At 41.4% G+C, this 27,524-nt stretch overlaps 1 protein-coding gene across 1 annotated transcript in view; it reads right to left on the reverse strand.

Annotated features, from left to right (window-relative positions):
* Positions 1–1,940: 1,940 nt before the first annotated feature.
* SKI (SKI proto-oncogene) overlaps positions 1,941–27,524 on the reverse strand; it is a 115,104-nt gene continuing 89,520 nt past the window's right edge. The window contains exons 2-7 of the mRNA XM_009585054.1: positions 12,676–12,801; positions 12,067–12,182; positions 10,067–10,341; positions 8,791–9,092; positions 5,878–6,108; positions 1,941–2,129 (exon numbers count right to left, since the gene is read on the reverse strand). Coding sequence (XP_009583349.1) covers positions 1,941–2,129; positions 5,878–6,108; positions 8,791–9,092; positions 10,067–10,341; positions 12,067–12,182; positions 12,676–12,801 — 1,239 coding nt within the window. The remainder of the gene's footprint in view (positions 2,130–5,877; positions 6,109–8,790; positions 9,093–10,066; positions 10,342–12,066; positions 12,183–12,675; positions 12,802–27,524) is intronic.

A 27,524-nucleotide genomic window follows, 5' to 3' on the forward strand; every position in this document is an offset into this window, starting at 1 on the left:
ATAAAGATTACTGGAAATATGTTTCTTTGTTTAGAATAACTTCTGTGTATGATGATGCATAGGGTTTTCTTTTTTCTTTTTTTTTTTTCTTTTTTTTTTTTTAATTCTTTAAGGTAAAAAAAAGTGTCAGCATTGCCTATATAAGATGCTGAGAGGAAAAATGAGCTGGAAGGCACATCTGCAGCCTCAGATCAAATTTTCACTTCATGCTGATAAGCTTGAGTGTATGAGAGGTGAGTGTTTACGGGTGAAAATCACTTTTCTCTTGTTCAATAAAGCACCAACTTTAGTTGTTAAGCACTTCCGGGAGCATCTCTACTGCTTCCGAACTTCGGTTAAATACAAAGCCATGCAAAACAGGTTTAAAACTCAACCAGTAGTGCACTGGTCTGGTGAATTCATATTTGGTAGCATTCTATACCTGCTGATCCTCATTTTGCATAAATGTAAGTGGTGATGCAGGGTGTCACATGGTGGAAAACTGGGTTGATGATTTTCACATCTGTTAGGCAGGGTAGGATCTAGAATGCTCAACTTGTAAACTTTAGAAATATGGAATAAAATGCAGAGTAAGATTCTGACAAAGTGCAGTTTAAAAAAAAAAAAAATTAACAACAATAACAACACCAACAATAAGACACGGTGATGGCATGCTGCATTTTTATTCCAGGGCTGCGGCTTGGATCCCAAAATTAAAGTAATTTTTTTTTTAAAACAAAAAAGTTTTTTTTAAAAAAGATGTAGGCTTATTCACAGCAGCAAAAATGTTGTTTTTCTTTTCTGTAGTATCCGATAATGCGATGTTGCACTCTCCTTGGGCACAAAAATCCTGACTGACAGTTCATAATAAAAGCAGGTAAATACTGAATTTATGGTATGATGGTACAACGAAGATGAGTTTTCCAGAAAACTGAAAGCTGAAGTAAAGATTTCAGAATGACTTCAAAACGCACGTCTTCTGCTTTATTTCTCAACCGACTTAACAGATCATCCATTTCCTTCCTTTATTTCCTTCTTTCTTTTCCTAAAGCTGAAGGGCTCTTGGATGAAGCGAGTCTTTTGAACACATCAATTAATGAAGATGTCTTTAGAAAAGATGGCATGATTTGCAAACACTGAAGTCTGTAAGGCTGGGTTTGTAATTCTAACGCATACATCTCTTCCCGTCCCCGCTCCCACCCACCCACCCCTTTACAATCCTGCATCTTCCTTTCTTCTTGTGTTCAGGACAGGAAATGAAGATAATTCTTTCTAAGGAAAAAATCAACTTTGAAAAGCACTCTGAAATTCTCATACAACCACGTGACGGGATTAAAACTGTGATGGCTTCCTAGATGGCTGGAAAACTGCTAATGAAATGGCATCATCACCAGAGGGCTTCTACGTTAAGAATCCCAAAGCCTATAACAAGTCACTAAAAATTGTGCATCGAAGGATTTTTTTTGTTTTGCTTTTAAAGGTTCATTATAAAAATCTTGTTAATTTTTTAATACCAAGTCTGTGTAATGAATTATTTTAAATAGCTTATAAGAAAAGTTTGTTTGTTTTTAAATTCCAAAATGTTCCAACAGGCAGAAGGGCAACATAAAAACACTGCCATGCTTGCCTTTTACTCTGATTTTAGTTGGACGATGCTGCTTGCTTGGAGTTTGCCAGTAGAAAATTTGCTGTGGACTTAAAAGTATTTTGTTTATAAACACTTTGTGTTTTATAGGCACAGTAAGATGTTGTGCTATATGGATTGGAAAAAAAAGAGGCATAATTCAGTGCTTCTGTTATAAAGAGTAACATTTGCCTTCCAACTAATAAGAATCCATATTCATAGATCTGTGTGCCAAGACACAACTACTCACACATGCACTTACACACGTACCCCACACATCCTCCCTTACTGTGCATATATGTCATTCTGTATGTGTACTAGATGATGTGGTATTTGTTTAGTTCTCAATGTTGCTCGTTGTGTTTTCACTGCTGGGTTGACTGCTTGATTTAGGCCACAGTTGTTCCTGAAGTTCCTTGACTACTTTTTCCAGGTGTTCTCGAGCCTCCCTTTCATGCATCAGGTCAGCTCGGAGCTGCTCCCTGTCAGCCTCTGCATGCTGAAGCTTAACCTGTAGGTCCTCAATCTAGAGAAAAGCATATTAAGAAACATAATAAACTATTTTAATATTTCAGTTCCATTGTGATCTTGTAGACATTAACACAGACTAGCACCTTAGCACAAAGTGAGAAGAGTAACAAAACCGTATACTTCCAGACATAAGATTATCAAAGTTGCGGTGAGGAAGGAAGTCCTTTTTCCCTACTTTTTTCCATACACTACTGTACATCTGCAAGTGCATTGCATGAACTGTTTAGCTTTGACATTCTTAAATATTTCTGGTGGCTTAAGTTCCAGAAAGGAGGGTGAAGAACAGCACAGTTAGTTAAGAATGCCTTAGTGTAATAGAACTCTGGTCGCTGTACTACTTAAACCACTACTATTATTTCTTTAGGCAGACAGCAATGCTAAGTTTGCACAGGTAGACTAATTTACTTTCAGATCTTTTACAACGGTTATTAATATGAGTGACCAGAAACATACTCAGTTGCCTATGTAAAAGGCCCATGTCTCAGCTATCGATTAACGTCCAACAAAAGCAATTGTAGTATCCTCTCATATACATGAACTGTTATATCCTTCATATTAAATATAAGGAACTGTAAGGAGGCAAGATGGGCACGGAGGATGTGAAGGTACAGTGTAGGTGGCAAGGGGACTGGGAATGTGGATGTGAGGAAGTTGGGACACAGGGAGCCCTCTGAACGAGCAGAAACTCTCCAAGCAACAGCGAAAATTAGCACCATTTCAACTCATAAATAAGAAACTTCAACTCAAAAATAAGAAGCTGGGCTTTGGAGGACAGGAAGGGGACTGAGCATATCCTAATGTGTAGTGACTTTGCACAGAAATGGACTTAAAGAAATACACGTTCCAAACAGCCTTAGACAAGGTCACGTGCTGAGATCTAACAGTCTTTTTCCAACTTACAGCAAGAGACGCAGATGGCCTCAGCCTCCCCAAAGGCCTCAGCAGTCAATCTTCCCATTTTTTACTTACTGATACCAAAGGCAGAGAAAAGCCCCAGTATTCAAGGGTGTAAACATTAGAAAAAATGCACCAGTTTGAAATATGCAATTTTAGGCCACAAACAGATAAGATTAGCAGTTATCTAAGATTGCCATTTTACAAAGGAAAGGAAAACTCATATGTTTTGGGCTAAAATGAAGGCTACCTCACCACCACATCCATATTTGGATCTCAGTATCAAGGTAAGAAAAAAGAAAGGCATAAACCACACTGATATTCAATAGGTATTAAGCAGCTAATACTTCAAGCTTACGCAAAGACATTTACACCCCTGAATTTGTTGTCTTACTTCCTCTCATGCTTGCCTGATGCTGTTTCTCTCAGACTAAGCCTGTCTAGAGAATTGTGGTTTCCTCAAAAATAAGAAGTGATGAACACAACATAAGTGACAAACTTTCTGTGTGCACTCCAAATTAAAGACAAAAGGACGTATAAAGCTTTATTTTAAAATTTCTTACATGACTAAGAAAAGTCATATTGCTGTCTGGTAAAATTCAGACTTTGAAGATACTTAAGGTATTTTTCTATTAAGGGCCGTGCAGAAATGTCTGCAGTAGTTGCTAAATAAAGCAGCTATTCCAGACCCTGAGACATTAGCTGCCACGTGATATTTTGCCCAAGCACAGCAATGATACAGCTTTACTGCACTTGGGGCTTAATGCATGTCCTCGTGCCGCTGCACTGCACTCGGGCCGTAACAGCAAGCCTCAGTACATACTACAGGACGTTGCAGTTAATACTGCAAATGTGCCATTAGTGTCTTTAGAAAAGACAAACCTGCAGAATATTCAGCTACTTGGAATTCCTTCTGAGGTGATTTTAGCCTGTCGTATTAGGAAACCTCATTTATTCCCTCCCAGGGAGGGAATTTATTAGGAGCCTGAAAATCCACATTGTCAAAAACTTCCATGCATATCACAAAGCAAGGGAGGACACGTCTGCAGATTTGCAAAGCTCCATTTGGTACATGTGGCGTTTACATTTATCTGCACTTGCTGTTGCCTTGCTTTTTTTGCTCAAGTGGAAGTCAACTGCCGGCAACGCCCAGTGCAGCCGCTCTCAATCTGGTTATGTTTAGTCTGGACACCTCTTATCAGTGAGACATCCTGTGATGCTAGAGAGGAAGCCCACATCATTTCCTGCTTCTGGTCTCCTGGTTAGACATGTCTCATAGTGGTACAAGGGGACCACTCCCCTTCCCGTTATTGAGAGCCTGGGCTTAGAAGAATTTCTGGTTGCTATTGCCTTTTCTTTTCCTCTCCCCCCGCCCCCCCCCCCTAACACCAAATATTCGCAGCTCATGCTTCAGGCGTAACAACACGTTCATGAAGCATGTGTGTTTAACAACATGCGTGGCAGAAAAGTAGCTAAGTAAACATGGTCTAGAAGAGTTCCCTTTAACATTAATTCAGGTATGTTACAACATGCGAATGTATGACGCCTATGTGGCATCTGCATGTACGTGACGTCTCTCTGCTCTAGGAGTTTAAATTTAGGCAAGCGTGCCCCATTTTTCAGAGACCTTCTGTTGCTAATGCTTGCTGACCCTTGCCTTTTATTTATGCGTTTCTCAGCCAGGCTTTTAGCTTGGGAACTGGTGATGGGGAAAGTGGTTTGGCAGAGGGATATTTAGGTGGGAGCAGGTCAGAGCAAGACTTCAGGGGAGGCAGCTATGGCAAGGAAAGGAGTTAGCCTTAAGGAGAGAGGCTGTTTGGGAGCCCCTCTCTATAGAGGGGGGCTTGCGGGGGTTAACAATGGGTGTGGGACCATGCCCTTTTATAGGAAATGCATTACTGGGCAACTGGGATTGTTTTATTGGAGGAAGGGGAAGGCAGGGCATGCAATGGATTCCTCTTCAGAGCTGTTTCTCATGGAAATCCAGGAGGCTGCCATTCTGCTCTCAGCTCAGCCTGATATGCTGGGTCATTTCAGGGGGCTTAGAACAGTGGATGGCCTTGCATTCCACATGCCCTGCAACACCAAGACACGACAAGGTGACTTAAGGATGTGCAGCCTGAGCTCTTGGTTTGCTTGGCTTTGGATGGTCTAAATTAAAACTTCACCATCTTTTATTACAAGAGAATCCGATGCAGAGAGGGCGGGGAGGGATTTTTAGTTTGAAAGCTTAAAGCATACATGTTGCTTGTAACAACATGTTCCTGCATTCCTAGAATTTTCACTGAGATCAAACTGGAAATCTTTGCTTAGACCTGTGCTTTACAACTGTAAACATCACTCCTTCCCAGCACTGCAGTTTGCTTATTGATGGGCCTTGGCTTCTTCTCTTGTTTTAAATAGTTCCTGTAGGTCTAGGCTGATCTTCAAGGAAAAATACTATTAGAGAAAGTAGCTCTGCCTGATATTTACAGTATTGAAATGGATCCCTATGCATTGGCAGTGCCACCGAGTATTAGTGAACTGAAATAATGTCTAGCATTTGCCTTAGTTCTCTGTAAATGGTGATTTTCAAGTGACAAATGTGCAAAGTTCCAGGCAGAACTGTGGGGCTGACGTAGGTGGTCGGGGTGCAGGCAAGTGTGTAACTCCTTGCGTTAGGACTCGGGTTGTAAATTGACTTGATGGGGGCGTAGACATTATATAGATAGGAGCTGGACTTGTATCAAATTAGACAAAACGAGGCCATTGGCTTTAGAGGACAGACAGACACACACTTGAACTAACCCTGAAAACTGCAGAAATGGTAAGCTTACTTGCAATTATAGCTTTCAGCATTTGGGTCTTACCTGGGCTGAGTACTTGGCCCGGAGCCTGCCTGCTTCACAGCCCTTGTCACAAACCCGGATCTGCCTGGCTTGTTCCAGTTCCCTCTTCAGTCGTATCCGAGACTCATTGGCTTCCTTCATTTTCTTCTCATTCTCAGCTCTCAGACGTTCAATCTCTTTCCTTAAGTTGCGCTTCGCCTCTGTTGCTTCTCTCAGTTTCTCTTTCTTAGCCACTCTTAGGAACTCCAGCTCCTAGAATACAAAAGCAGTTAACTTGTGAGAACTGAGGAGCAGAGACTAAATTAGTGCAAGGGAACAGAACTGTAAAGGAAGCGATCCAAACCGAATTCCCACCTTCTGTCGGTTATGACCGAGAAGGCTCATGTCTAAACCTCATTCTGAACTTTGTACAAGCCTTTCTCCTTTAAATCAACATGAGATCCTACGCTCAAGATACCCTGAATTCTTGGATAATAAAAAGCTATATGCTACAGCCACATTTTGCTTTGTCAAGCAAAATAGCTGTGACCATCTGTGACTGAATAAAGATGAACTGCAGTTGGAGAGAGCTACTAGCAATGTGCTCTACACTAGCTCAAAGTTTCAAACAAACCAACTGTAATGCCTGCAACTTTAATTGAAGATACTGAAGATACACAGCATTATGATAAATGCAATTTGTGAATGCCCTTTGTGTACAGCAAAGCTGAACAAGGAAGTTTACTACTTGCTGAAGAAATCAGTAAGCAGTTCCATTTTATCGAGCCCCCAAAAAATCCACTTAAGGCAAGTATGAGAAAAAACAAATTGTGTATCTTCTTTCTAGCTCTAGGCAATTTTGTTTTGCTATAGGTAACTGGTGTGTAGCCCTCAGTCTCTTGGCAACCAGCCAATGGCCCGCTCTGCAACATCTGGAAAACTCCAGGTTAAAACCTTAAGCTAAATCGAAACCATGCTTTGCTCTGGAAGTTGCCACTCTCACTGTCCAGGTTCTTAATAGGAGCTGCTACCTTGAAATCTCAAATCCACGAGAGCGCCATTAATTGAAGTGATAATGATAAGGAACCTAAAGGTACAAAGGAAGAAACTCGTAAGTTTTTAAAAAGCTGTTGTTAAAAGACATGTTCATCATAAGCATAAAAATGTGGCTCACTAAAGGTCTGTCTCCTAAATGGTTAAATTAGAAACTAAAGTTCGATTTTTTTTTTTCCCCCAGAAGCAGCATTTCCTCTCTGTCAGAGTCAAACCCTCACAGCAACGTGTTTCTGTTAAGTAACACTGCAGTCGGGTCATGGGAAATTCACTCTTTTGACAATCTCACTTCCCAGCCAGGCCATTGTTAGCTCAGCCTTGCCTTTGGAAGCGTGCACACATGTACTTTCTCTGTACGTGGAACTGGAAACCCACAGCCGCCCAAATGGAAAATGATGGCCAGATACCATATTCCCTCTCACTCTGACACGTTGCTTGATTTAATGCCTCGACACTCTGTTCTGCCTCATCAACTGCTTCATGTAATTCCTGCTTTACTTTAAGTACACACTGTGTATTTAGTTTAGATATTAAAAAAATAGCTTGAAATATGTATTACTTATAAATATTTACTTTTACTTTTAAATACATAAAATAAAACATATTTACTGAAACACAAGGGAATGAAGTGATTTGCTCAAGGTGGCAACGAAAAGCAGTTCAGTTGAAAGGACAGCTCTCAGCCTCCCCGCTCTGGGAGCTGGATCTGCAGCTCGTACACAACAAGCCATCTTCACACGAGAGGTATGCAGCACAGAAGCTGGCTTGCTATACTGCAGCTCTTGCAGAAATCTGAGTTGGCAAACTTCTGTTAAAATTCTAATTGTGATCATATCTACGCACTTCATACAATCTCTCCTTCACCTCCTCCTGCCTGCTAGTAGAATACTTGAATCTACTACTGGGGTTTTGAGGATTGGGGGTTTTTTGTGGTTTTTTTAAACACAGGAGTCATACTGCACACAAATCATATCTGTGAGCTACTGTCCTTTGTTTTGTTCCCCAAAGAAACAAAACGCATTGTGCCAGCTAACAAGACTGTATACCTGCGTTTGACCAACAGTACAAGTACTGGTTTCCTATCCCCCATGCTAGATGAAACAAGGCCCTTATTTCACAGTTGGCACCCCAGATGCATCTAATGGATTACATTTCTAGCTTAGTTACAGTGCCACATACAATATTCAAAGAGGATATGCAAATCTTCTATGTTGGCTCTATCTTCCATTTCTGTGCACTACTCTTGCCCCAGCTCAAATAAAAAAAAGTTCACCCGCCATTCAGTTCAGCCACTGTGATTTGCTAACAGCCAGTGCATCTCTGCAGCTTTTTTTGTCTGACCATTCTTTCTTTGATATGACCGATGTATCAAGGATTTCCAGAAATAAGGAGCTTCTTCACTGAATGAAGCAAGAAACGTTCAGTGAAGCATGGCTAACAGAAAGCTTAACAAAGATCTGTAGTTCAGCTCTTCAGCAGAGCTTCAGCAAGCGTCTCCGTGTCCCAGGAATACCCTCCCTCAGCTGGGCAATGGCAGGATTTTTACAAATCTTTTAAAACTACAGATAAAGCCTCCATAAGAACAGAAATGTTTCTAGTTCAGTAAAATGAAAACAAAATAAACTGTGCTGGACTAGAAGATTTTTTCAGTAATGAAAAGATGTTGATTTTGGTAACCATGGATTTAGACCCTAAGGCAAAAACAGGTGGCAAGCTTAAAAATGTAGGAATGGTTCCTGTGTACTTTGGTTTCCCAGTTGAATTTACAAACAATACCCCAGTAAAGGCTGTTGCTATTTGGGAAAAATGAGGCAATTCTTTTTTACACGAGACTACCTAATGGTTTCTACCTGGAAGAGCATTTGCAGGCAGTGGTAAGAGAAAGCTGTTTTCCAACATTACCTGATGTAGACTGCGTTTGGCTTGCAAGGCAGCATTTAGCTTCTCTTCCTGCTTGACTCTCATTTTAACAACTTCATGGAGGAATTTTTCTTTGGCTTCTTTTGTATCTAGGCCACTGTCCAGGGCCTGCCTTAGGTGCTCCAGCTCAGCTTCCAACCCACTGCTGTGAGAGTCAGAATGTGCTGCAACCTCGTATGAACTGTTGACTGTGACTGGGGCTTGCATCCCAGGTGAGCTCATGTCCTTTGCAGAGCTGGATGAAGTAAAGGATGGGGAGGAGAGCGAGGATAAGGAGGAGGTGACTGAAAAATAAAAACATTGAAAATTAATAAAAAAATGTCTAAAACTAACATAACTCAAAATATGCTGAGGCCCTTTTGTACAGAGGAGATACTCAAAATTCAATGAAAAAAATGGAAGAAAGAAAATACTCGGTTTATACTTTGATACTTGAAATGTGATGAAAATGCAAACCTGACTGACTTAAGGGACCAGCCTACAATTTGCTCTAATTGTGACTTTGGAATTCATGTCACAAACAGGGTTTTCTCCATCGGTGTGAAGAAAAAGATTTCTTCAGGGAAACCTACAGGATCCTGCTGTTTTCAGCAGGTAAAATTTCTTCTTTTTGCATAAACTGCATGCACTGAGTAAGACTGAACATACTGAGGGCAGCAGCAGAATTCTCTAAGTGACATTAATGAGGCGATACCAGTGTCCTCCTTCATCTTTTGCTGAGAGGCCCAGTGTCGGAATACTGTTTAAGCACATACTGACTCTTGATCTCTGCTTTATGTATTCAACTCCATGGATGCAGTATTCAAACTGTGTGACCACATTCTTTGTCTGACACAAAATTCCACACTTGCACGTGTGTGCGCTCTGGAATTTTTACAGGCTATTTGTGTGTATCCCACAAAGGCTTTTATAGAAGGCTCTTGATCAGATAGCAAACCATCAGTTTTTATGTGAACACCACATACAGTTCGTCCTCTGCACAACAGTTACCTGCTTTAATGAAAGACTCTAGGTTAGCGGACACCTGTGGTTCAGGTGCTTCTTTTTGTCGATGCACGTTCCTCTCCCAGGGAAACACCCCCCGCAACTTCGTTCCATTCTTGGTTTTCATTATTACTTAAAGCTGTATTTTTACATCCCATTGAGGTATCAGGCTTCCAGAATTGTATTTAATCACAACAGAAGTTGAACAGCTAACTCCTGTGGATTACTGAGGAAAATCCAGCACAAATAAAACAAAATAAAGGCTGTCACTTACATTCTTCCCTGGTTTCTACTTCAATTTCTGCTTCTGATTCCTTATCCTCTTCAGTGGCAGTAACAGTGGTCGCAACAGTGGCTGCTGCTTCTGGGATAGCTGTGTTCTCTGCAGCAAGTTTTCTTTTCCGTGGCTGGACAGTGCTGCTCAGTGGCTCGCTGCTCCGTGATACCACTGTGGCACAGGGCGGGTTGCTGACAATTTTCTGTTGGGCTGGAGGTGCAAGTGCCACATTGGGAGCCACAGCATTCTCAAAGCTTTTGTAGGAGTAAAAACTGTTTCAGAGGGGGAGGCAAAAGGAAGGAGAAAATAGTCACATTCTTGGCTTTAAGATGCTTCCCAATCCATGCGTTACACTGAAACTGCAAGACACTTGCTGGAATGACAGTGAAGTTCCATTGATTTGCACCAGCTAAGAATCTGCCTATATATTTGCTTAGTGTTTTGCACTCATTTAAACATGGAGATGATTTATACAGCTAATCGCCATCCAGTTCAGAAGGGATCATATTCGAAGTGCCACATATTCTAAGAGCACCGAAGAGATGAGATCTCCCAGAGTCTAAATATTATAATGATGTTTCGTCATGATCTTCATGCGTTATTATTTTACCTAACTGCACAGTTTTACTTCTGTCTCTCCACAAATGTTTTGTAAACTTGGAAACGGCACTTCCTTAAGAAAGGCTACGGGAGTGCAAAAAGCATTTAATTTTTTGACACAGCAGGCATCTGAGTGCATGTATGTAAAACCGCAGTTTAAAAAAGCCAACAAACATATGTGAAAGGACAGTAACATTGTAATGTCAAATACACAGAATTTTGCAAAAAATTCTGTATTTGCAACTTCAGTTCAGCATCTACTACATGATGTATCCTCAGTCATAAATTAAAATTTCTCCTGAACCTGTTGAAGGTGAGTTTTTTCCTAAGACTTAAATTGGCCAAATTTCTCACAGGGATACTCTTACACCAGTTTAGTCCTTCTCTCCCTACCTAACTGAAAAGTCTGTTTAAAAGCAAGGATATGCTGGTAGACTTTCTTTTCTTTTGTGTTCTCTCCCTCCCCCCTCCCCGCCCCCCAATCAATCCCCACAGCTTCTAAGAAACTTGTTCATAAGGGCAGCAAATATATTCTCCATAACACTCCCTAAAAACACCTGGCCACTTTAGTCAAACTTTCCAAAGAAACCATTACCCTTAGGCAGCAATCTAGCACAAAGATTTTTCAGACTGAACAGTTCAAGTCTGGCAAAGGAATGTATAATTGCCCTGACACTTTCCGTTCTAATTGTGACACCAGTAGTCCCACCTATTATGGGTGGTGACTCATTCTTGTACCTGTTTATGTTCCTATCCAAGAGCAGAATCTGGCCTATAACGTCATCTTCTGATGGGTCTTACAAGCTGAGGCTCTCCTGCCCGGTGTGCTCTGGCATGACCCCCCAGGACCGCTGGCCGTCAAGAGGGAATGGGGTGGCCTGTGCTGTCCATTCAGTCCTTTGTCCTCCTACGGTATTGTCAATACGGCAGGCAGCACGCAGCTGCATTGGCAACATGCTGACCGGCCAGTGCTCCAGAGCTGCTGCAGTCACCAGTTGGCACTTGCCTGGAAATAGCTGGCAGGTCCCTGTCCACCTGCCCTAAAAGAGTGACTCAATCTCCCTTTAAAGAGTGGAGGCCGAGAACTTCCAATGATTGTACCCCAAAATGATCATAAGTTCATAGAAGCAGCCTTCATTTCAGACTTTTATGGCACGTTTCACCTAAGATGCACCTATTTAATGCATGCACAAAATATCAGTACTTTTTTTTGTTTCCCTTCTGCAAATTAAAACACCACAGCTGCAAATGCTTTTTAATCTGATACCGGTGGACTGACTGAATGAATTACAAAGCCACCAGTTAACAGTGCAAGGGAACAAACATAAAGCAATTTGCTGTCAAATAAATCTCCACAGCTGCTAACCTCATTCTCCCTTCAGTTCATGTCTCCTTACCTGTCTCGGATCAACGCGGGAAGATGGGTTGAGAGCTCCTTCTCATTTGCCGATACAGCAGGGGACCAGGGCCGGAAAGCTGAGAGACGCTGACGGGGATGGACACAGCCAATACTCTGGGAAGGAGGGGAAAGAAAAATAAGTAAATACAAAAAAATCTCTCAAACCATAAATCACAATGGAGTGCTAGTGATGCTTTTCACTACGCATTCTGTTATCTCTAAAACTACTCCCCCACTGGCTAGGACCTGGATTCCACTGGAAGAGGTGAACTGTACTAATGTAAAACCTCATGTTTTTTCTTTGCCAGTAAGTTATATGTAGTTTGCAGAGACCACAAAAGGCTCCTGAGTCTTTCAGGATTCTTGTACCTTAAAGGCTCGAAGGAATTGTTTACTTCATTGTCACAATCAAGGTCAGTGAACACTGGAAGATGGCAAGGAAACTGGGAGGATTGTATAGCTCAATGTGTACTAGGACAAGGATAGAAATGTCATTAATTTAGAAAACCTGGGCAAGTTCTTTCTCTCATTTCTCTTCTGGTTTCAGTAGAGGAATGCTACATGCTAATTTCATCTCTCTTTTGATTATAAAATATTCAGCAATCACCTTATTAGATGAACTGGATAAGGACCGTAACCAACTGGACTGTTTTTCCTTCTCAGTAGAAGCTGGAGATTGGGAAGCAGAGTCATCTATTTTGGGCTTTTTGGAAGCAGGAGGATCTGAAGGGACCTGAAACAAAGACAGGCAGGAAAAATCAAAGACAGAATTACTCATTTTGCAATCAGCTTAGAAACAGGTTATAAGGCAAAAGCAAATTTTGTATCTAGAAGAAAGAAACACTGGGGGTTTTTTCTGCATTTTTAAACCTAAGGAAAAACAAAGGCGTGAAAACAAGGGACAGATACAAACTATGACATAATGCGGCTTCATTCCTTCATTTAAAATACTTCAATAAAGTGTAGATGGTGCAGGAGTGATAGGCAGTAATATAAGTGAGACATTCACACCATGTTGCAGAGAACTATCTGTCTTTTATTATTTTTGCATGCAGAAAGGTAAGGTTTAATGTGGTTGCTGAACTGGAAAGATTATTTTAAACGAGAACAGAACAGACTTTGTTATTCTGTTTGCAGCGGTTGTTATGCCGATGACTTCACTACCCCACAGCTGCAGTGGATTCTGGGGGTGCTGCCAAGAGCTGCTTTGCCTTTTCCACAAGTGGCTCAGCTTGGCCCATAAATCATCCTCAAGCATAAGAAAGCCCTTTGGCAAGCAAAACCCCTTTCCTTCAACACTGTGAAGGAATAAAATTCCTATAGTCCCAGCGTGGCTTGCAAAAAAATTGGTAACTACTGGTTTAACTGGTGCAGTGGGGATACCAGCTTGAAGCCTTGCCAGTACAAACACGTCTATCAGCAGGGAGGGAGAAGGTTCTGGACCTTATGCTGCATCAGAAATAATAAGAGAAACATACCACCTCAGTTTCTCTTCCTTTTTCTTTCTTTTCGCAACTCCCCACCTTTCCATATTCCCATTCAACCTGGTTCTAAGCAAGGTGGCAGAACCCTGCTGCAATAACTAGTAATCCTCATATTTACATTAGATTTTTTCATCCTTACACCTTACTGTGATTTTTGTGGGCAAACAAGTATTTATACAGGTGTGTCCGTAAAACACAGGCATGGCAACACTTGGAGAGCCTGAAATGCTTCAAAACCAGGTCTATTTGCCAATGAAAGAAAAGGTCTTATTTGCCAATGTCTTTGTTCTGAAAATCAGTCCCCTTCAAGGCATCTTAAATCAGGAACTCAGAAATTGCTTCTCCAAATGATTATTCACTCCTGAAAACTGTGATCTAAATGACTTTACGTGAAGAGTACACGAGGAACTGAAAGCAGTATTGTTAAAATGCACTTCTCCAGACTCCCAACTGACTTCCAGGCAAACCCAACAGCTATGTAACTAAAGCAATGCCATCCCTTTTGCACACCTTAATTAGGAGGAAATTATGACCTCATGTCCATGAACAGGCTACTAGTGCTTTCATGGAAGCAGGGCAGTAGTGTGGAACTACGGCTCAAGCCGATGACTATTTAGCTAATGCCAGTTCATCTGGCAGCACGCACCACTCTTACGCTTCTACAGCCCAGTGTGCATAGTAACATAATCAAACCAAGTCTGGAGGTTTTAGTAAAACATTCCCTGGCACTCTGGAGCTTGGGGCAGCTTTCCATATGTAGCAGATGAAGAAGAATGACATGGGTGTGTATATGCGTAACCCCAAGTACAAAATTAGCCCATGCCAGTGCCAAATGCCAGCTTCAACGGATTTGCAGAGGATTCTTTCGGCACAGCTTCAGGCTTCCCTAGGGTTGACTCTTGTAGTGGCTACAGCATGGTCCCTCCCATCTACCTCAACTAAGAAAAGGCATTTCTAAATGCTTTTTGTAGAAAACGCAGGACAATGCATTGGAAAAGATTTGTTTTTGCTTTCAGAGATGCTGTCTGTGCAGAATTAGTGACAGCATTAGAAAGGTATTTGGCAAGTGACTACTGATCCCAACCCTATCCACTGGGGATGGTGAGCTGTGTGGGGAGAGGAACTTGGGGTGGAGGGTGGGGAGGAAGGGGGGCTTGGAATGAAAAAGGCAACAGGTGGCAAGACTCAGCATGGAAACCCATTCCTCCCCCCGACCATCCGCGCTCTGCTGTCTGCAGAACATTCTCTTCGGGCAGGCGTGGAGCCGGCCACCCCGGGCCCGGCACCCCCTCCGCCACAGCGCTCACAGCCAGAGCCCAATCAGTACCACGGGGCACATGTAAAAATGAGCAGCTCTGGGAAAAGGAGAGCAAGTGTCAGGTTTTAGAAAGGTTCCAGGGGAGACGTTTCTACAGAAGAAGAAAATTTAAAGAAATCATGTCTCGTCTCCAGCTTTCTCCACTGTCTCCCTTCTTTCCCTTTTAAATCAAGGCTGACACCAACAATCAGAAGGGCTCTGAGCACAAAACATTTCTGTAGACCTGGGAAACGATGCTTAACCTTTTGTTGCCAGGAGCCACTATTGATCTGAAAACATGAGCTGCTGTTAGAAAAAAAAGCAGTAAGCAACGTGTGTGCATGGGGAAAAAATAGGTTTGCCTTCCCCACACAGAGATGTAAATGGGTGAAAAAAGGGGGAGAGAAAAACAGGTGCTAAATGGGGTGTGTAGATTTTTCTAACTTCAAGTCATCTCCCATCACAGGACTCTTCAGTGTTGCTAACGAGCTACTGCTGTCTAAAGTGGTAAAGCACTTCAGCTGGACTTAAAAAAAGGACTGCTCCCAACATAATTTTTGAACTGCTGTGATGATCTCCGCCAGTTTTCTTCCCATCCACTATCCCATTTTGTTTACACAGATCATCTGCTGGTTGAGGCAGGAATTGCCTCTCAGTGCATGCTTAAAAAACCCCACCACATATTTAGGTTCCATTTCAACAATGTAAAAATGTAGCAGTTCTGGTAGTTTCCCACCTGGTCTATGAAATGCTGCGGTACTACATGTGGCTATTAATCAAGAAATGGAGGTTCATCTCTGAAACTCAGGAAACAGAAGGCTTCTGACTACAGCCTGTTCTCACGTGATTAAATATTTCCTCTTGTGTACTTCTATCTGCTTGGACATCCCACTGAAAACACTTTTGTCCCCCTCCACAGAAGTACTGTGGCTGTGTCATGAACTCAACAAAAATGCCACCTATAAATATCCAAAGCAGGTCAGTACTGTACTGTACTGCACTTCTTTTGTTTTGTGCAGCCTTCTGATGCTGAAAGAGGCAGAAGCAAATTTGCTCACAACTATAGGAAGATACTTAGATGCGGAACAAGACTAGATACTGAACACAAAATCTTCTCTTCGTGTGACTCACCGATTACATCCCACTCTAGGACAGATTCCAGGCAACAATATACCCCACTCTGACACTTCCAACCCAGCCACAGCAGCCAGCAAACCTTGGTATTGGCTCAAATATGGATGATTTTATTTCATTTTCTCTCTTTGCCAAATAATGAAACATACAAAGTTGCAAAAGAAATACTGAAAATCTGATGTAACTTTTTTGCCATCTTCACAAATGACTTACGAAAAACTTGAACCCAAACCCTAGAAGACTGAAATAAATATTTCCTTGTTTCCTATTCAGTTTTTCTTCCATTGCTGGCAACTTAATAATCTGTTGTCAAATGGGCTTTGCGCTGGGCAAAGTGATTTGTTAATATACATTTTCTCCAATCCACAGATGGAAGAAACTTCATGATACATAGTGGGCCCAGAAATGCTATGTGAAACATTTACTTAAGCTTTTGGACTCTTGTTTCCTGAAGCAATTGATTTTTGAGGAAAAACAGCTACAGAAAGATTTATAAAGTTACTAAAAAAAGATTTTAAAAGTACATTCCAAAGGGAAATTTGGGCACGTGAACTTTAATGTCAGCCATTTTAAGGCAAACTTAAATTAAGCAGCCCAATTTGGCCTCTAGCCAGCCAGGGCCACATTCGACATGTCAGATCAAATTTTCTACTTCAATTAAGTATTACAGTAACAAAGCATGAGACCAGTAGAAAGAATTTTTGACCCTCTACTTCTCAAAAAGACAAGCCTTCCCCAGTGCTCAGTACCACGAACAGAACCAGCAGACCAAGCAGTACCAGGTCAGCACGATACAGGAGTGTTACTTTTCGTTGCAATATAGAATGGAAAATGAGCCCAGAAAAAATTCTTAAATTTAAGATTTGGGAGTGCTCACGGATACGATTCTTGGTGCCTGAGGATCTACCAAAATACATTTCCTGAAGAAATTCACTGTCTTTTCCCTACCTTATTTCCATCACTATGTCACTGGGCTGAGTAGATGACTTTTTTCTCTCCTCATTTTTTGCTCTGTTGCACAAAAGAACGACCCCTGTATCCTTACGACACTCTGTGATGCGAGCAGCTATCCACTAGGGGATAAGCTAAGACCACGACAGACAGGACAGCACTCCCTTTTGGAAGGACAGAACACCAGTACAGGCCAAATCCTGCAAAATGGTAAAGTCAACGGAACTGCAACTAGTCTTATACAATTGACAGTCTAAGCTTACATAAAGGCGTGTATTGCCAAATGCCTGCACTTCCATCTTGTGTAAAAAACCAACCAGCGCTATGGAACAGGGCTAAAACTCAGTGCAAACCCATGTTCACAAAACACCCAGAACCCTGTTAAAATCCTTCCAACTTCAGTGTGCTCTTTGTCAACCCAGGTTTTGCTGTGTTGCTCAGCTAACGTGTAGTGATGCATGTGGTAGTGAAAATGGGCTTCTTTTGCCTTGTTGAGAATGGAAAACATTAGATGAAAGGAGTTTAAAATATTTAAGAGGCCTCTTTGCCTGTGGAACTTCTAGCGTAGAAATGTACCTTCAGAAAAGCAGCCCATGCTCCAAATTCTGATCTATCCTCTGCCGATAAAATCTCCCCACAACTGGGTCTAAGTTTGGCATCAAATTCCAAAACCCAATTGAAAACACAGATCTCTGTTAAAATGGGGTAACAGCATATGTTTATCTCTGTTTGTAGCCTTTCCCAGGCTAGGTGTGAATGCATTTCCACTGTGTGTGGTGAAGGGTATGAGTAAAAGAATAAAAACTCCAGGCTTCTCTGCTCTTCAAACTCAGTGATGCAGTGCCAGCCTGGTGCCGTAGCGGCTATTATTGCAGCTTTGAGAACATCTGACAGGCTGGGAGCAGGTGCAGTGACCCACACTGCATGGGGCTGCTGATTCATCCCTGCGTAGAAGCTGGAAGTTAAAGGCACAGAGCATGCTCTGTGCAGATGCTTCGATGAGGCTGGGGAATCTGTCTCCTGGACCAGTCCACTTCTTTTAAAGATGGATTGGAAATGCAGATACCATACCAGCAGAAATCACGGCATCCCATGTGGCATCTTTAGAAATGAAAGATTTAATGTCCCCAAAAGCTCTCAAGCTGTCCCAACGCATAGGAATCTGTATTTCAGTCTGTTAAAAAAATTAATTGGGAAAATACTGGGAGGCTGAAGAATTCAATTTCATATTCCTAACTTGGGTGTAAATCAGAAACATCTCCATTGAAAACTCTGCAGCTAGGAAAGCATGTATAACCAGAGTAGGCAAAATAAAAAATGGTCTATAAATCTATAGATAGCATACTATCATTTTGTTCAAGCTATTGCTTCTGCTGGTAGTTCACGCAAAGAGCTGAGTTCAGTTACACCATGAGAAAGGGTGGGGCTTCCTGTCTCATCTGATACTCCGTCTGGGTGTGAAAATTAAGCAGCTTTCTCATTAGGGGCACAAACCACAAGACCTGACGCCGGTCTGATATAGGCATGGAGAAACCCCAGAGAGAGACTACTTGGTTTCAAAACGTGTCAGACATCAGAAGATAAAAATACATTGAAAGAGCAAAAAGCTGTTAGTGAGCACATTTTACCACTAGCATCAAATGCCCACGTTGGCGTTCAGTGCTAAAGCTGCAATCCAGTCTGTGCTGCAACCCAGTACAGCATCGCAGGCTCAACTGGTCTGTGCTCGAGGTTCACTTAGGGTCCACTGGGTGAGCAGGGTCTTCCCACTAACTTAGTCAGCCTTTAATTAAAAATTATCTGGTTGTTATTTAATACGTTTTTCCTGTTGAAAACTATCATCTGACCGTCTCAGCTCACATTTACTCCCCTCCAAGGGAATCTGGAATTTGGGCACACACCTAAACCAGCAACTGCCCTACAGAGAGCGGTAACGGTGCAAGACCCTCTTGGCCATGAACACATCTGCACCACAGGCCATGGAAATTCTAAAAGACTAGCCTAACACCTATTCTCAATAAACTTTCCTCCTTAGGTAAGCCGGATAGGAAAGATGATTTTGTAGAGGACAAAGGGGTGGAACACACAAACAGAAATGGGCTTGTGACTCCAAGTTTTGCTACTGATTGATTTATAAGATCCTAAGCAAATAATTTCCACTCCCCTCCCCTAGGAAACTAACACTAATTCTGTTTGACTTCAAAAGATACATCAAGAATAAAACCCGTTGACACTACAGATACACCAGTAAAAATGTTACAAAAGTGCCCCAAAATTTTCACCTATTTCAATTTACAGATACCAAAAGTTTTCCAGAGCAGTGAAGAGCCATCTCTAGCAAATGCATGCCAGCCAGCAACAGGCTTGATTTTCTTAGCTGCTTTATACAGACCCATCTGTTAGGTCCTTGCTGGGTTACAAGGAACGGACTGGACAGGTACACATCTTATTGGGAAAACTCAGCATCATTTTAACATACTTGGGGAAGTCAAGGACCAAGTGGAGTTTAGTCAACAACGTTTCTGAGGTGTTCCTCTATGTCAGAATTTAGGCAGGTCAGATGGCATTTTCAAAAGCTCATAAGCTGTACCAGAGCAAAAGCACATTAAAAGCCAGGAGGAGTCATGCTACTGAGATGCTCTATTTATTCTACAGGTTTTGCCAAGCTTATTTCACCAACACTAGCTTGCTCCTAAGAATAAACTTACCCCATAGCAAAAAAAACCCCTATACACAGTGAAAAAGATGGATTGAAACTACCTTTCCAGCCAACTGCACTGCATTCAGTTATGGCGTCTGCAAGTGAAGCATATGAGAATGCTGCTAGTGCTTCTTACTTGATTTGGCAACTTAGCTGTTAACCATTACTGGGACAAAGCTTTTAATACTTTATTAACGTTTCCTTGCAGGAAAGGCACTCCAAAAAGTGAAACGTTGGGAGTTGAAGCACAGCAAGGGAACAAAAAATTGTAGAGATTATTACTCTCATTACCTGCACAACTATTCAATAAAATAAACTAAGTATGAGAAGCTCTGAAAGCATCTTTCTACAGGAACCGATGGCTTTTCTTACTCAGTGATGAAAAGCATATCTAAGCAACTACCCCAATCTCTGTATTTCATGCTACTAGTAATGCCTGAAGAGCCCTAGGAAAGTCTCCAGAAAATATTTGCATAGACCGTTGCTGAAAAATCAGAGTATATGAGTTCTGTTCCTACTCCACGAAGAGCGCATTGAGTCATACAAGTGGGAACTGAAAGACAGAACTTTTAGGTTCTATTCTAAATGGCTTTACTTGTTCACTTGTGTGACTATGGACCAGTTACGTAAATTCAGCTGACCTGTAGATATAAAATGGGTAATATTACCTACCCATTTTTAAAGGGTGCTATGAGCTTTATCTTCTACTTTTACTTGGAAGAAAAGCATGCAAAGTCTTATTTTAAGCATAATGAAGTCATGGCACTCTGTGGTAACTCTTCCTCTAGTAGTACCCATGTAATTTTTTTCTTCAGAGCCCTAAGACTCATTCAGGCTCCTGCTGGCACAATGATAGTATTATGTTGCACAGCCTTGTAAAATGGCATTTCAGAAGAAATGTACCTTTACCAGTGACAAGTACTCAAAGCTACTTCTGGAGGTTACCGAGACCACAGTTCCTGAACTTGGGAACTGAACCTGGAATACTCCACAGGGTGCTTTTATGAACCGCAGGCCTGAGTCTGTCTAAGAACAGGCTAAACCACATGAGAACGGAGTGTGCTCTGGGCTTCTCTGGTTGTCTTAAGACTTCTTTCAGATTTCTAGTTAAAATCAAACTAAAAAATGCAAAATGAGAGGTATCTTCAATGTGGGAAAAAGGGCCCTTTATCTGCACCCTTCAAGCCTTCACAAGCATGTCAACTGATGGATAGAACACTTGCTTCCTAAAGCCCCTTTGTGAAGTGATCCAGAAATGATTAATAAGGTACGAGACGTCTTTATAAGGACTGCACGTTCACGTGGATTAAAAAAATAAATATATTGAGCTACAGATTGAAACCTATGAAGGGTTATTTCGATAATAAAAAAAGCTAAAAATAATGCTGTTCTACAGAGCTGTAAGAAGATTTACTGCTTGTCTACTGTATATATTTAAAAGAGAAAAAAACTACCACACTGCAGTGTCAGTTCTCGGGAGTGTATGTAGCATTTGTTTTATTTTTCTTTTTTACAATTTTGGTTTCATTGGGCAGGAGTCCAGACTTTCCATCTTCCCATTTTTCACTGCTCTGGTGGAAGCATAAGTACTCATTTTACCCTGTCATTTTGGGATGTGTGATTACGGGAAGTATTTGCTTTCTATTCTTGCCTTCACAGCACACATGCTGGCTGCCAGTGTGTCCCCCAAGTCTGACCTGTGGGGAATCTTCACAAACCACAGTTGAGAGCGCTTTGGAGAGCGCCTGTTATGCACAGGCATAAAAAGGAGCTGTGAAAAAAAACCTCACTGGAACTAACCTGCTCTCCCTTCCTATTGATGAGCCTATAAGGACTCACTTTGTTTCTTCCTGAGAGGGGACCTTCTGGTTGTCCAAAGGCCTGATTTTACTTCACTGATAGCAATGTAAATGCAACTTTCCAGCTAATCTAAAAGAACGCTATGTAAAGAGGTAATGTCTTAGTCATATGGCAGTATAGGAAGCACATCTTAAAAAATTGGGAACTGAGTTTTTCTCACACCAGTGCAAAAATCTTTAATTTCTATGGAATCACATCCAAAATTTACAACAGAAGAAGTGAAAAGGGACTGGACTATTTTATTTCAGACACTATCTCAGTTTAAAGCAAATTCCTACAGAGTACCCTTTGATGAATTCATTTTGTAAAGGCAAATTTAAATTATTTTCTAGGACGCTCTATATAGCCCCTGGCGTAAGTCATCATCCATTTTCAGAGCTTCTTGGCTAGCATAAAAGTTTTCTCTCCTGTCTTAACATTTCTTTCCTTTTATTCTTGTAGTACAAAAATTAGGCCAGATGACATCTGATAATTGCACTTATCCTAGGGAGCAAACAATAAGGCATTTCCAGTAAGTTCTGGTATAGCAAAACCAGCAACAACCTCGCAGGTAAACCCCAGATCCAGAAACTTGATTTTGAAATGGAGGGAGCAAACGGAAATAATCTCACCACTCTCCTATTTCACAAAGATTCGTAAGCCTTCTGTGATTCTTCTGGGCCACTGGAAACTTTACTGCAACTTGCTAACTTTTTCCCGAGTTCAGTATCAGTGAAGCTTGGTTAGCATGAAGATGCAGCTAGTGCTACCTGGAAACTTGCATTGAGAAAAAATGCTCAGCCAGTTCAACTAGCTGTTTAATCCCTGATCTCAACAATTACTCTTTTATTTCACTGTCCTGCTTGTAGATCTATCATATAAAATTACTCTTTGATATAGATCGGATCCTATAAATCCTTAAAACTCTCCAAATTTCCTACAAACATTGACTTTTTAATAGCCATTCTTCTAGTCTCAAAATTCTACGAATCTTTAGTAGTTGCTCAACAAAATCAGTATTTCCCATTCAAAGTGTTTCTGCTTCTCTGATTCTTCTAGTTGAAATCCCTCTGCTATGGGCAAGCATAAGAAGCACAAAACCATCGTAGTATGATACCCACTACACAGATGGGAAAACTGAAATAAGCCAGAAACAAAGTAAAAGCCATGTATGAATGTGGCTGTCAGCTACCTCAATGTCTGTGTTAAATCCCTCAAATAAAGTACCCCCCTGATTTTTTTTATTTTTCTTTGAAAGAAACATCTGAAGAGATAGCTGATTATTTGTTACATGATGTCCTTGTGCTTTGGCTCTTGGCTGGTGCGACTGGAAGCCTCTTTTCCATTGACTAAGAGTCTGTTTTGCCCTTCCAGTGGAAACTAAAAGTTACAGCTTGAAAAGAATTCCCTGCCCTGTGGTTTAAAACAAAACAAAACAAAACAAAACAGTTCAACTCACACTTCCCACTGGTTGAGTAGAGCCAGTGATGGAGACTAGTATAAACCAGGTCAGAGGGGCTAAGAAGAAAGAATGGCCCCTTTTCTCTGGTCGTTTTATTGGCACCAGTTGCCTGGGAACTCTCTGATGCCCTGTCAATATGAAGGGAAGGAGAGCGCGACCGACTGAGGAAAACAAACGACGGAGGCGTATGCGCCTGCACACACACATGCACGGCTGTTCCAGGAAAACAGAAAGCAGGTTTGGCAGTTGGAAGGAACTAAGGGCTCGGCTCCTGTTGTAATTGAAGCTGAGGGAAGTTATGCCATCAGATTCATCAAGGAAAATCAAAATTTCCTCTATGAACAGATTTGCTTTGCTCAATCTTTGCTGAATTGTTTGTGGGGTCACGGTTCTGGTAATTAAAAAGCCGTTGACGGACAAAATTTTCTCCTCACATTTTCTTTGAAAGGAAACCAGGCTCTCTTGCTGTAACTGCACTTAAGTTCCAGCTTCAAACTCTCTCCAAGGCATCAGTTCCTATATGGTGGAGACATGTCCACTCTGCCAGCCAAGAATCTCATTTTAGTTTCAAATGTTACCTAAAAGGCAAGTATTCCCCTTGCGATTTCCACTCATATCAGCTCTCTACCAGGCATGGCGTTCTTCCCCAAGTACCAACTAATGCATAATGAACTTCAGCACCCAGACAGTTGATGAAGCCAGGAGAGGGGAGAGGGGGCTCTAAACTGATGGAACACAGATGGGCTTTTGGTGCTCTTTTGTCAAACTCTCCTGCAGTACCTGGGCAGGCAGCTGCCAAGCTCCAGACTGCCCTGATTTGGCTTCTTCCTCAACTCCTCTTGTGCCTGCAGAGCTCTCTAGGGCACAGAATCTGCCCCTGATTCAACATGGTGATGCAAAAAAAAGCTACCAGCACCCTACCTTTTTTTTTTAATTACGAGAACAGGCATTTTACAGAGACCTTTTTGCTATTCAGAACTTCTTCCTCTGGGGTTCACCTGACTTTCCTCTCTCTTACTTTGGCATCTTTCCCAAGCACAAGCCATACTCACAGGTAGGGTGACACATTATTTTACCACTGCAGTTACAAAGTCCCATCCTGCTAGCATCTGGTGTCTTCACAGCACATCTTTCTCCCAGACAAGTCCAAGAACTGTGCAGGTCTGAAGCCACGACACCTCCAGTGCAGTTACCAGTCGCAATGGTGAGCTGTCAGGGCAACTGTCTCCCATCTATAGTCGTCTGTGCCAAAAGTTCATGAGGCACCTTGATGTTAATCCAAAACCCTATCACTCCTACCAGCACTGCACATCAGGCAAAAATACGAACAAGATCATATGGATCAACTTTATGGGTAGTTACCAGATCTATGGTTTCTTGAATAATTTTGTTGAGTATAACGCATCACCAGTGAGTCTGAATTTTCTGTTCTAACCAATGGACAATGCAGTTTTTAAACCCAAGACTGCTTTACATATGTATCAGTGAAAGTATACTGTCAATACAATGATCGTAGATTAATAGTTACAAATCCTATTAAGGTTAAAAGACAGTGCAATGGAAAACCCCTAGTCCTAGTGAAACAAAATGGTGCAAGGCCTCAGTTATCTATCCCATTCTAGTGGAACTACCACCTTGAGTCTTTTTATCAAAAGATGACTACATTTTTGACTGAAGGAGGAGAGTAGTAACCATATAGTTAAGGATATTTTAGATGCCAATAGCTTTAAGAAAGATACTGAGCAAATTTAATATCATTAAAAGGAACTTGTTTTTCCTTCGTATCTTTTCAGTCAAGGCAGGCCATTTCTGTAAGAACACACTTTTTGAGGAGTAACTTCGCACCATCCATATATAGAAGACAGGAAAAAACTAAATTCTTTGCTTACAAAATGTTTTGAAAGCTACAGACAGGCAGATGCTTCCTTAAGCACCCGACAACTAACGTGCTCTACAATTCTAAGAAAGCCACAAGAAGCTCATCTACTTTAAGTAACAGTTATTACTTCTGAAACCTCCCCGTGGCTCCAAGGATAAAGGCAGACAACCAATTACAGTCTTAGACTTTTCAAAGCTTATTTTGCTGCCTTTAGAAATAAGCATCACATGCTCTTTCCACCAGATGCTGAGTTAAGGGAGGGGGTGGGAGTGGTTTAAGAGGGAAGGGAGGAGGAGGAGGAGGAATGCAGGAGAGGAGAGGGCCCTTCAGTTTACTCTTTCCGGCAAACTCATGCAGCAAATCAGTCCTCCTCTGTCAGAAAGGGTTTGCTTTGGAAGAACCTTTTATGTTCTGATGAGTGACCTGTCTAAATAGGACTAATTTTAGCTAGGACGTTTACCATGCAGGAGTGATACACTTCGAAAAGGACTTTTGTCCTTCAAAAGGGTTAGTAACATTGAGAAAAGAGAAACATTCGCACAGTTACAAAAAAATTGAAGTAACTGACCAAAATATACACCCTACACTGGGACGATCAACATGAACACCAATACTAAAGAAGCCTTTAGCAAACTGTCTCATTCAATATACAAAATTTCGACAAAAAGCCCACCTGTTTCTTCTTTTTTCCCAACGTAAACTCACCTTTTGACTACGGATAAGAGATCTAAGAGGAAATGTCCACAGAATGTATGTGAATATGTAGAGAGAGATATACACACCATATTTCAAAAAACTATTTTGTGTAACATCAAATGAGGCAGCAAAAGATAATTTGAAGGGAAAACCGGAAGGGGAATGGGATGGACAGGAGGGGGAAATCTGGGACACTACAAGAAGGCTTTCAGTTCTTGTATAACGTGACAGATTTTAAGCCTTTAGGGGGAGAACTGGCTAAGCAATATTACAGTGCAGCGTGACTCCGCAGCCACATGGGTTGTGTCTGCTACAACTCTATTAATAGGAGAGAAGATTAGAGACGTTTGACTATATACAGTCTGTATCTACCAATATAATTCCTGCTTTGTCTCCCCGCTGCATTTCTTCTCATTGCCAGAGAGACTCCTGGGGATGTCAGAATGCGAACAGCACCCCAAAAGGGCCCACTGGAGCAAACTGCCACACTGACTAGACCTGACTCAGCTGATAAGCCCCCTGAGGTATTTGCTGGCCCCAATTCATCCTTCGTATCTGACAAAGCATTCAAACTTTTGTTTACATCTATTCAAAATTAATAGGCTTTAAACACAGATCTAACTTTTAGTATTAAGTGCATTGCAGAATTTAGGCCTCAGTTGGTATATGTATAATGAGTTATGTTTGTCATGCCCAGATAATAAATATGAACACCCACTGGGCATGGCATGTAACTGGTTTTTTGCTCTTACTTCTCACTTTCTTGTTACAATGCGAGTTCTATTCCACATCCCCATTCTGTGTGTGTAATGTGCCTGACCCCTATAAAGATGGTCAAATAAATATCTGGTGACCTCACAAGTATGAAAATAAGCTTATTTGAAAGAAAAAGTGTATCTTCAGGGGGTTTGGCAGTAACTTTCAATTATTTTTAATTGCCTGGAAAATTAAAGTAAGAAAATAGTGTGGTATAAATGTTAGGGCACATTATTAAGCCGTTTTCATAATATCTTAGCCATAAGCTTAATAGACAAAAAGGTTTTTTTTAAGCCTCGGTCATCTGTTCAATATGAATGGACTGTCTGTTCCCATACTTCCTCAAGGGGTAACTGAACTGAAATATTCCATGATAGAAACCAGATTCATTTTGACCTGGTAGGCAATGAGAACTCCACAGAACCTTCAAAATTTGGGTTTAATTACAAACCACCATGGAGTCTGGACTGCAGCCTGAGATCAGAAATACAAAGAAAGGAGTTGAGAGAAAGTTTGGAGTTATAAACGCCAACTTCCCTTCCCCCGCTTTCCTTTTCTTAAACCATGGGATGGATTTTTTTCTTCTTATTGTCAACACAACTGACTAACAAACTGCAAAGTAAGCAAGATTTCCAAGGTAACAGTCTAAGGTCTGCCTTTCTTTCTTCTCGTGGAATTATGCTGTCACAACACTGACACTGCATCAAACGCATCATGGGAATCAACAGAGAATTGAAATTCAGCCCTGGTATCGTGATGGCTTCAAAGTCTCATATTTTATTTTCTTCTTTTGTCTGAAACTTTGAAGCCTCAAAACCAGTTGTGAGTTGAACTTTTCTAATGAAGCCTATAATGCAGCGATTGAAACACACAAGACTTCGAGAAGTATTGTATGTTAAAAACCATCATGAGCAGCCTAGCCAAAACAAAGCAAGCACAACCTTACATAAGCATAGGTTTGTGGCCTTCCATATTCTGGGCAGAGAACTGTGCTGTATTTTTGCCAAAGTTGTGGTATAAATTAGCAATAAATGCCTGACCCAAAAGTCTTGAGTCAAGAAAAAGACTGAATCAGGCCCTCACTCCATGAAAGCAAACACCGTAGCATCAGTATGAGCAGAAGGAGGAAGATCAGACCTGTGCGAAGGGAACGTAACCGCTCAGTAACAGAAGTAGTTTCACAGGGTCTGCATTTCAGTGCTGTTCCATACATCCAGTATGCAACAAATTAAAAAAAAAAAAAAAAAAAAAAACAGG

The sequence above is a fragment of the Fulmarus glacialis genome, unplaced genomic scaffold (genome assembly GCF_000690835.1).
Source record: "Fulmarus glacialis isolate BGI_N327 unplaced genomic scaffold, ASM69083v1 scaffold14559, whole genome shotgun sequence".
NCBI lineage: Eukaryota > Metazoa > Chordata > Aves > Procellariiformes > Procellariidae > Fulmarus > Fulmarus glacialis.